Below are 11,647 nucleotides of genomic sequence, written 5' to 3' on the forward strand. Positions count from 1 at the left end.
CCTTCCAGATCAAGCATCCAATCATGCAGCACCACCCGAATAGTAGCAGCAGCCATGACTTCAGCATATAGTGCATTCCAGTGTTCCATTCTTCTTCCAGTCGCAACAATGAGCGATCCCACATGATTCCGCACCACAATGCCCAACCCAACCAGGTTAGAAGGCATCACCGAGGCATCAAAATTAAATTTAAGCCAACCTGGAGGGGGAGGGCACCACAACTTATGACACGGTAGCCCGATCGGCTGATTGGTACCCCATTGCTCCAGTATTGGCCATTTAAATGGCTTCGGTAATAAAGAAAGCACCGCTGCAGAAATCACAGTCGGAGATCTACACATACGCCGATGTTTCATATCATTTCTAGCTCGCCACACCTGATACACCATATAACAGTAGATTCGGCCCATCACCAGATTTTTCTCAGCACAAGTAGAGAAAAACATAATCAATTCCTGAAATGAATTCACCTTAGGCAGCATAATTCCCCATTTAGCCAGGATCACTATCACCTCCTTCAGCTTAATACAATGCACAGTACAATGATCCAGGTTTTCTTCCACATTACACCCCTAGGGACATAGAGCATTATCCCCCAACCTCCTGCGGAATAGCCAAGAAGCCGTAGGAATCACATCCTTCATCACTCTCTACCAGAAGAACCTCTCCCGAGGATGTAATTTCAAATTATACAGCCAACATATATTATTCTCCTCCACCCCAAAGTTGATTCTATAGGCCATAGCAGCAACCGTCATGTCCCTTCTATCATGGATAAGCTCAGGGCAATCACCATGGGAATCATTACCAACATCAATAGCTAAAATACGTTCAGCCATAATAGCACCAAAACACCTCTTGATTAGCTCCTCATTCCACTGTGAAGAATTGTTTAGTAAGTCACCAACATAAAAATTCTCCACCTCCTCCACGTTCACAAATGTTGTCCATTTATCCAAAACTCGATCCATGATCCAAACATCCTGAAAGACATCAATACTCATACCATTGCCGATATTCCATCTCAAAATAGGCCGGAGAGCACTAGCCCCATCCTGAATAATCTTCCAGGTAGCAGAAGACTTCTTCCCCAGAGAAGTATCCCAAAGCTTCATCTCATATTTAACCATTAACACTTTGTATAAAACCGACTCAGGATGATGGAGCAGATCCCAAACAATCCGAGCACGAAGAGCAGACTTCCAAATAATAAGATCATGAAACCCCAAGCCACCTTGAATTCTCGGTTTACAGAGCTCCTTCCATCCTACATAATGCATACCTCTACTGTTGGAGTCCTTCTGCCATAAAAAACGCCTACCCAGCCTCTCAATAAAATGTAGAACTCCATTAGGAACGACTGAGTGAGTCATCAATATACATAGGGATAGATAATAAGGAAGTATTAATCAGCAAGGCTCTTCCAGCAAAAGAGAGTTGCTTCTTCCCCCATACATTCATCTTCGCTTGAGCAGCCTCCATCACCTTACCAAAATCTGCATTCACCAGCTTCCTCATAACAAATGGGATTCCCAAATAATCCAAAGAATTTTCCCTTCTATATTTCATCATTTTAGTGATCATCCTCATTTTCCAATAAGGACACTTCTTATTAAAAAGAATAGCATATTTTGCACTGTTAATGCTCTGCCCCGTCCATCCACAGTAATCATCAAGAAGCTTCATAATACAAATAGCATTTGCATGACTAGCTTCCGCAAAAATTAGAATATCATCCGCATATAGCAGATGCGATATCCTATCAGTATTTTTAACAACTTGGATTCCCAATTGTCCTCCCCTCTGTTGGAAAGGTTTGGATAACAGTTCAGAGCATATGATAAACAAATATGGTGACAACGGGCACCCTTGCCGTAGAGCACTCTTGGCCTTGATCCACCGTGTACGACTGCCGTTAATAAGAATAGTAAAACAGGGCCGTGAAACACACTGCATCACCCACTGGGTGAACCTCTCCTTAAAACCCATCAGGTTCATAACTTGTTCTAAGGTCTCCCAAGCAATACAATCATATGCATGTTCCATGTCCACCTTCAAAGCCATCAATCCAGACTTTTGAGTTGAGCATTTGAATTTGAACATCATCTCTTGAGCCAACATCCCATGACTAGATATTGACCGACCTGGAACAAACGCCCCCTGCTCCTCATAAATAATGCTGCTGAGCACAGGTTTAAGGCGATTAATCAGCACCTTAGCCAGTATTTTATAAAATGACTAGCATAAACTGATAGGCCTAAACTTTGAAGGCACATTGGCATTATCAATCTTCGGGACAAGAACCACCATAGTCTCTTTCCAACTCTTACACATAAAGTTAGTCTCAAAAAAATAAAGAATAGAACGGGTAACAACATCTTTAATGATGTCCCAGTAAAATTTTAAAAAGGACGAGTTGATACCATCAATGTCAGGCGATCGGTTCTTCCCTAAACTGAATACAGCTTGCCGAACTTCATCAGCCGTAATCTTCTCCTCCATGCTAGAACTCAGAAAATCCGACACTCTATCATGATTTCTAAACTCAGGCCAATTCTCCAGAGCAACTTCTCTTTCACGCCATTTCTTCATGAAAAAGTGCAGAAACTCCTCCTGAATAAGAATCGGATCAGTGTTACAATTCCGATCAAAATCATTAACTTCAACAATCTTATTGCCTCTTCTTCGAGCAGAAACCGAAGCATGGAAGAAGTGAGAATTAGCATCCCCTTCCTCAATCCATCTAGTCTTCGCTCGCTGTCTCCACCAAGTAGCCAGGCGAGCCAATGTAGAATTCAACTCAGCAGCCTTCTGACGTAGTTCCTCATCCTGCTCATTACTCAGTCCCTCCCCCATACTCTCCTGTAACTGGAGTTCCTCAATTCTACCTTCCAGCAAAGTCTTCAGCTCCCCAAGCTCCCTGAGTTTGTTCCTGCTCCAAAAAAATAAAGCTTTAAGAGTACGTGAGCATTTACGATTAAGCACAACATGAGGTTGACCAAAGTCAAGCTTAGTCCAATTCTTCCAAACAAGCTTCCAAGTGATCGGGTACATCATCCAGATATCTTCAAATCTCAGCCATCTCATTCTAGGTCTTGGAGAAGTTGGAGAAAAATTAAGTAACAACGGACAATGGTCAGAAGCCAATCGGAGAAGGTGCTTAACTGAAACCATTGGGGCCACCCGAAGTCCTTCAGAATTCATCAAAATTCTGTCAAGTCTAACCGAGATCTTACTATTGCCATTCTTATTATTCGACCACGTATACCTTGGTCCCACAAAGCCCAAGTCATGTAGATCATTCTCTACCTGGAAATCAACCATTTCCTGAGCTCTAACAGAGTAACTAAATCTTCTACCCCCTTTCTTCTCATTTTTATTATGGCAACAATTAAAAACTCCACCCACAATCACAGGGAGATGAGAGCTGATTAAAGGACCAATAGAATTCCACAGAACCCGACGAGTGTGGTAATTCTTATTAGCATAGACAATTGCCACAATCCACTTCTGCTGATTGGGTAATATCAAACTGCCAACAACAGCCTGATCCATAGACATATCAACAGCAAACTGTGTTATATCCCTTCTCCACAACATTAATAAACCTCCCGATTTCCCCATAGCAGGAAAAAGAAAAAAGTCCCAGTTCATACCAATAAGTCTATTAACCTCCATTCTGCTAATATCTTCTATCATAGTTTCAATTAAACCAACAAAACATACCTCATTGCTACTGACAAGGCTCCGCAGATAGTACCCCGTCATCTTCTTACGGGCACCTCTGCAATTCCAGATTAAAAGGGAAGGCATTAAAAAACAAAAGGGGAAGCGTCCCCGCCGCTAATGTCTTTATCCATCTCCTTCCTTCTTTTCCGTGAGAGTTCAGGAGCCATACTCTCTTGACTCAAATCATTTCCAAGTTTAAGTCTATTAGGCCGTGGCATAATAGGCTTGATCCCTACCGTAAATGGCAACGGCTTCTTAAACCCCATCTTCAATTGCTTACGGGTAGGCTTGATAGTACCTTGCTTGATAGTACCTTGAGGTTCCTTAATTTTATTTAAATCCACTTGTTTCAAAACAATCAAGGTTTGTTTGTTATCAGCAACTTCCTGTACCTGCCCTGAAGACGAGCACTCCTCCTTCTACGTGGAGGCACCTGGATCCAGGGACCCACCTGGTCCTCCTCATCACACTTCTCATTCACATTGCCATCCATGACGTTCTCCTTATTTTGATGCATCTCCACTTCCTTACCTTTGTCCCGGCTCTCAACAGCTTTGATCACAGAATTCCCTTCCTTTTTGACCACAGAGGGACCATCCATCACCTTCTTTCCATTACTAACCGGAATTTGAACTGAAGTTCCTTCACCTGAGCCTGCTAACTTTCCTTACTCCACCGCCTTCCGCAAATGCGCTTCACCTTGTCCTGTAACCTTCAATGGACATTGCTCCCTTCGGTGTCCAACTTTACCACAACCATAACAAAGAGTACCAATACCTTCATACTCAACTTTGTGATAAAATTTCCCTTCCTTTTTTATCACATCTAACATCTCCACACCAGCTGGTTCATTATCCAGAATAGAACCACCCTCATTCATACCAACATTGCTCATCTCAACATTATTCATCTGAACATTACTCATAACATTCAAACAATGACTAACCTCCATTGAATGCTCCGCTTCAATCATCAGCTCCTGGTTCACATCAACCTGTTCAAGAACAGCCGCCTTCAATCTATTCCGACCAGGTAATCCAGCATCAACATCGAACTCTTCTTTCATATCAATCCTTTCTTCCAGAGTAGATCGGGCTTCTTCAACATCCATTGAAGAATCCGTTCCAATAAAGGCCGGATTGAGTTTCATACTCACTTCAGAGGCCGGCATCAGCTCCATCTTCAAATCAGGAGGACAATCCTCCAGCTCATTGCAGTCGCACGCACCTGACCACCCCCCTTAGCAACCGGCATTGCCATCTTAGCATACACACTCCGAGGCTTAACCTCCCACCGACCTTCCAGCAAACCATCCGATCCCATCTTCCCTGCATCTCAAGATTTCCCCTTCAACTTCACAGTCGCAGGCTTACTCGGAGATCCTCCCAAACCAACTCTCGATCGCTCACCTCTTTTCCTCGATCCTCCAGAACCCACTCCCGAACGCCTACGATCTTCGCCTCTCATCGTTCCGTCACCACCGCCTCCGCCTGAGCGGGGAGGTGACCTTCAGTCACCCCCCTGCCATCCTCAGAGATTCTCTCACTACAATCTCCTAGAGATAGAAAAAATTTGGAGAAAATGACACCTTAGCAGAGAGAGAGAGAGAGAATAAGTGTGTGAGAGAGAGAGAGAGGGAGAGATAGTGAGTTAGCGGGAGCGATAATGAGAATGAGAGAGAGAGAGATAGAATGTGTGAGAGTGAGAGAGCATGACAAAGTGGGTGTGTGTGTGAGTAAGAGAGAGAGAGAGAGAGAGAGAGAGAGAGAGAGAGCTAGAGAGAGAGGGAGAGAGGGAGAGAGAGAGAGAGAGAGCTAGGGGAAGGGGGAGAAATAGAGTCTGTGTGTGTGAGTATGAGATAGAGAGAGAGCTAAAGCGACTAAAAGAGAGCCGAATCCCTGCATTTTGCATTAAAATGAAAGAAAACTATTACAAAATACTATCAAAAGAAAACTATTCCCTATCACTCTCCTCCCTCAACAAAGACAACAATGTTGAGGGGAATTCACTATTATTCACATCAAAGAAAGTAAAATCATTTACTAAAGCAAGGTGGGCACAAAAGTCAGTCACACGATTACTATTCTGAGGAGTATATTGAAAGAGCACCTGTTTAAACTCCAGAAAGAAAGCTGTATCCGGTCCTTCCACCCGACGATGGATCACACTCTGGCGATCATTCAGCCTCTGCAGCCATCTGATTGCATTAATACAATCTCCTTCTATAATGATTCCATCCAGCTAATACATCCAGTCCATGAAAACCTCACGGATTGCCATTGCTGCCAACATCTCTGCCTACAAAGCATCCCAGTGCTTGATATTTCTCCCAGCAGCAACAATCAATTTCCCATTATGATTTCGAACTATCATACCCAGGACAACCTGAATAGAAGGAAGCAGCGCTGCATCAAAGTTAAATTTTAGCCAACTTGGAGGGGGAGGGCACCAAAGCTTGTGAGACGGCAACCCAAAGGGTTGATTAGTACCCCATTTCTCCAGCATTGGCCATTTAAACAGTTTTGGCAGTAATGAAAGCACCGCAGTAGCAATGACAGAAGGAGATCTACACATTTTATGGTGCTTCATATCATTCCGGGCTCTCCAAACTTGAGATACTGTATAACAGTAAATTCTTCCCATGCAAGGATTGTTCTCAGCATACTTCAGCAATTCAATCTTTAGATTCAAAAGAGAATTAACAACAGGAAAATTAAACCCCCATCTACAAAGAATTTCCATCACCTGCTTCAACTTAGAGCACCGGGCCGAGCAGTGATCTAAATTTTCCTCCTCATTACATCCCCACGGGCAATAAGATGTATCATCTAATGTTCTTCTATACAACCAATGAGTGGTTGGAATGGCATCCCTCAACAATCTCCACCAAAAGAAATGTTCTCGTGGGTGCAGTTTTAGCTGCTTCAACCAACTGAAATCATAGTTTCTCTTCTCCTCAGTATCTCTATAATCCATGGCCGCAACTGTCATACTCATCCTGGAATAAATGAGCTCAGGGTTATCCTCCAGGCTCTCAGTGGATATATTAATGGCCAAGATACGATCAGCCATAGTCTTCCCAAAGAAATGTTTAACCATCTCTTCATTCCACTAAAAACAATTATTCAACAAGTTACAGACCTTCATATTTTTCACTTCTTCAATGTTAACGAACATAGGCTATTTCGTAATATTATGATTCATAATCCACACATCTTGCATCACATCAATTTGGTTGCCATTCACAATGTTCCACCTGAGGATCGGTCTCAACGCCTTAGCACCATCATGGATCACCTTCCAAGTAATAGAGACTTTCTTCCCCTGAACATAGTCCCATAAATTCATACCATACTTGGCCATCAGCACCTTGTAAATAATTGAATCTTTATTCTGGATCAGATCCCACACCACCCGTGCATGCAGAGCCCCCTTCCACCGAGTAAGACAGTGAAAGCCAAGGCCCCCAAGATCCGTCAATTGGCACAATTCCTTCCATCCCACATAATGCATCCTACGACTACTAGCATCTTTCTGCCATAAAAAATGCCTCCCCATTCGTAATAGCCATAAGAACTCCATTAGGAATAGAAGTATGAGTCATAACATACATAGGAACAGATAACAATGAAGTTTTGACCACAAGGGCCCTGCCAACAAGTGAAAGATGTTTTCTGCCCCAGAGATTTATCTTCTCAAACCCAATTCTCATAACTTTGGAGAAATCAGCCACAGTCAGCCTCCTCATGACAAGAGGGAGGCCAAGATATTCCAAAGAATCAACCTTTTTATATCCCATTAATCTAGCAATCTTCCTCTTCCTCCAACTTGGGCAATTTATGTTGAAAAGAATAGCAGACTTTCCACAATTAATCTTCTGACCAGTCCAGCAACAATAATCTCCCAACAATTCCATAATCCGACGGGCATTGCACCTGCTAGCTTCTGTAAATACAAGGATATCATCAGTGTACAGTAAGTGAGAAATGCTTACTGTGTTCCTAGCCATCTGGACTCCAAGATGCACTCCACGCTGTTTAAAGGATTTGGAAAGAAGCTCAAAACAAAGAATAAACAAATAAGGCGACAAGGGACATCCTTGTCGTAGCCCACTTCTAGCATCAATCCAACGTGTCCTGTTACCATTCATCAGCAAAGTGAACTTCGGCTCAAAAATACACTGCATAACCCAAGTGATAAATCTCTTCTTGAATCCGATCAAGTTCATTACTTCCTGCAGTGTCTCCCATGACATACAATCGTATGCCTGCTCCATATCAATCTTTAAAGCCATTAGTCCAGATTTCTAGGTAGAGTGCTTAAACTTACTCATCATTTCCTATGCCATGAGCCCATGATTGGATATAGATCGACCCGGAACAAAAGCCCCCTGTTCCTCGCTGATAATAGTACTCAGCACTGGTTTTAGGCGGTTAATCAGCACCTTGGCAACAATCTTATAAAAAGATTGACATAAACTTATAGGACTGAACTTGGATGGCATATTAGCATTCTCCATTTTTGGAATTAACACCACAAGGGTTTCCTTCCAGCTCTGGCACGTCACGTTAGTATAAAAAAAATGTAGAATAGCACTAATAACATCTTTCTTTATAATCTCCCATTAGAATTTAAAAAAAGAGGAGGTTATACCGTCAATCCCCGGCGCTCTGTTACTGCCCATACTAAACACAGCTTGACGGATTTCAGACTCAGAAATTTCTGCCTCCATACTTTCACTGAACTTCACAGGGATCATATCATCATTACAGAATTCAGGCCAATTAGCCAGAGAGACCTGCCTATCTCTCCACTTCAGCATGAAAAAATTCCAGAATTCCTCTTGAATAAGATTCGGATCAACAATCCTCTCCCCATTAGAATCTATGACTTCAATAATACGATTCCCTCGCATACGACCAGATGCGAAAGAGTGGAAGAAATGCAAGTTCGTATCTCCTTCATCAATCCATCTGGCTTTCTCTCTCTGCTTCCACCAGGTAGCGAGCCGAGCTAAAGTAGTGTTCAACTCAATTGCCTTCAACCTAAGCTCTTGTTCCTGTTCCTCATTCAACTCATTAGGAGAACAGTCCACCAATTGAAGTTCTTCAATATGGCTTTCCAGAGAAAGTTTCAGCTCACTAAGTTCTTTAAGTCGATTATGACTCCAAAAGAACAAAGCCTTAAGAGTTCTACTACACTTGCGATTCACCACCTCATCAGGCATCCCAAAATCCTCCATGGTCCAATTCTTCCAAACTAACCTCCAAGTGACAGGGTAAGTCATCCAAATATCTTTAAACCGTATCCATATGTTCCCAGGTCTCGGGGTTTCAGCAAAAAGATTCACCAGCAATGGACAATGGTCCGATGTCAACCGGACCAAATGTTTAACCACAGCCACAGGTGCCCATCTTAATCCTTCAGAGTTCATCAGAATTCTGTCAAGCCTCACCCAAATCTTACTGTGCCCAAATTTATTATTAGACCAGGTATATTTGGGACCCAAGAATCCCAAATCATGTAAGTCATTTTCTACCATGAACTCAACCATCTCCAGAGCCCCCACTGAGAAATTATATCTCCTCCCACCCTTCTTCTCACTTTGGTTTAAGCAGCAATTGAAATCTCCCCCCACAATCACAAGGAGATCAAAACAAATCAACGAGCTAATAGTGTTCCAAAGCAAACGTCGGCTATGATAACCTTTATTAGCATATACCACAGCAACAGTTCACCTTTCCATATTAGGAAAAATAAGATTCCCAATAAGCACCTGATCCATGTTGTCAATAACTTCAAACTTTGCAACATCTCTCTTCCATAATGCAATCAATCCTCCAGATCTACCATTCGCAGGGGAATGAAAAAATTCCCATTCACTCCCAATCAAACGATCCACCTCCAGCCTGCTCATATCCATCACCATGGTTTCAACCAGTCCCACAAAACAAACCTCGTTGTTACCAACGAGACTACGCAGGTAATAGCCCGTTTGCTTCTTCCGGGCGCCCCTGCTGTTCCATATCAGGATCAACGACATTAAAAAACAAATGGGGAAGCATCCCCGCCGCCATAACCAATAGGGAGATCATCCCCACCACTATGGGCATCAGACATCTCCTTCTTCCTCTTCCTTGGGAAATCCGTAACAGGTCCCAATTGACTAAGTTCCTTCATAATCTTACCCTTAATAGTAATAGGTAAAACAAGTTGCATACCCACTCTTTTCTGCTTATGTGTCAACTTCAAATTACTCAAAGGAGCAACAACCTTGCTCAAATCAACCTGCTTGGGATTATTTTGTAACTGCCTGTTACTGTTGCTCACAAAATTCTTCCCAGAAGGGCGGCCACTTCTTCTTCGACGGGGAGGAACCTGGATCCACGGTCCCAGCTCATCATCATTCTCCCGATCACATTCCTTCCTAGTAGAAGATCCGGCAATAGCCCCCTGCTTGGCATCCTTCCCCCCTTCCATAATTCTGTTGCCTCCCCCCTTATTCTGACCACCTCCTTCAATTTTGATCACAGGATGAGTAACCGTCTTGGTTTGCACCTTCTAAGCTCGCTCAATCCTACCTGAGGACTGCTCAGAGTTCTTCACTCTGCTTCAACTGTTCTCCTATTTTCCTTGTCCTGTATCCCCTTGACCACCATCCTTCAAAGGATAGTGATCTCTCTGATGGCCAATTTTACCACAGCCAAAGCACATAATGCCAATGCCTTCGTATTCTACCTTCTGATAGAATCTCCCATTCCATCCATTGACCTACACTCCTGCCTGAAGTTTATTTGCCAAATTCATCCGTATGCATACCCGAGCATATTTTCTTCTTCCCCAATTTGCTTTCAATGCATCAATCCATAAAGGAGTACCAATCTTCGTGGCGATCCGAGCAATGTTGCATTCATCCCAATATTGCAATGGGAGATTGGGTAATCATATCCAAACCGGGGACGACAGTCCCTCCATAGAAGCTGGGGATTAAATAGGTGTCCACCTATCCAATCCCACCAGATTACCACCGATAAACCAGGGGCCGCCCCTTAGCACTTCATTTCTAGCTTCCACAAAAGTAAAAATGCAAATAAAGCAATCCGCACCCAAAGAGGTGAGCTGAAAATCCCCAAACCTTCCCCATTGTCGTTGGATCTCAGATTTCAACAAGAAGAACGAAGCTCTTCAACCCAAAATCTTCCCCACAACAGCTTGATCAAGGATCTCCATGCTAGCCTTGACTCTATCCAGATTTAGATCAATGGAGATCTCGTCTCCTGAGATGGCATTGATATCTTCCGAATGCAAGATCGGGACGTGATCCGGCTTTTTCCATGGATTCCCCATACTAGCCGCAAACAAAACTCTCGGGGTCACCCTCTTCCCATGGCTCTCCCCACAGTTCCCACTTGATTGCCCTACATCAACATTCCCACAATCATCTGGCGTGCATCCAATTGACTTGCTCAAACCAGAGGAGCTGCTCCCTACTTCGATCACACCTACAGTATCTTGTACAGCTACCTCCATTTCCGTCATCGCCACCCCTTCCTCCAAAGATGCATTGTTCAACACCTTATTACTCCAATCAACTACATATGCACTTACCTCCATCGGATAATTTCATCCCGACAATGCAGCATTCACATAAAATATTTCTTCCATTTCTTCTCTGTAATCCTCGATCGGAGCTGTGTCTTCTACCTCCATAGAAGAGGCCGACGCAATAAACACCGGGTTGAGCTTCATACTCATACCCGATTTCGATTCTAGCTCCATCGCTACCCTCAGTGGAGGATCCTCCCTCCTAGCTCCATCAGATTTGATCTGGTCAGATCCAGCCTTCCCGATCTGTAGAATCCCCTAAGGATCCAAATTTCTCGGTTTCACCTCCCATCTACCTTCCACCAATTCTCCG

At 43.3% G+C, this 11,647-nt stretch overlaps 1 protein-coding gene across 1 annotated transcript; it reads right to left on the bottom strand.

The window, feature by feature from the left end:
* Nucleotides 1–8,353: 8,353 nt before the first annotated feature.
* Nucleotides 8,354–9,283, bottom strand: LOC114579784. Its single transcript, XM_028695405.1, has one exon. It carries the CDS (start codon nucleotides 9,281–9,283, stop codon nucleotides 8,354–8,356), a length of 930 nt encoding a protein of 309 aa, XP_028551238.1.
* Between the last annotated feature and the right edge of the window lie 2,364 nt (nucleotides 9,284–11,647).

Source organism: Dendrobium catenatum, unplaced genomic scaffold, assembly GCF_001605985.2.
Source record: "Dendrobium catenatum unplaced genomic scaffold, ASM160598v2 fragScaff_scaffold_630, whole genome shotgun sequence".
Taxonomy (NCBI): domain Eukaryota; kingdom Viridiplantae; phylum Streptophyta; class Magnoliopsida; order Asparagales; family Orchidaceae; genus Dendrobium; species Dendrobium catenatum.

Coding starts and splice junctions, on each gene's coding strand:
- LOC114579784 (XM_028695405.1), bottom strand. CDS start 9,283: ATGGTTGAGTTCATGGTAGAAAATGACTTACATGATTTGGGATTCTTG.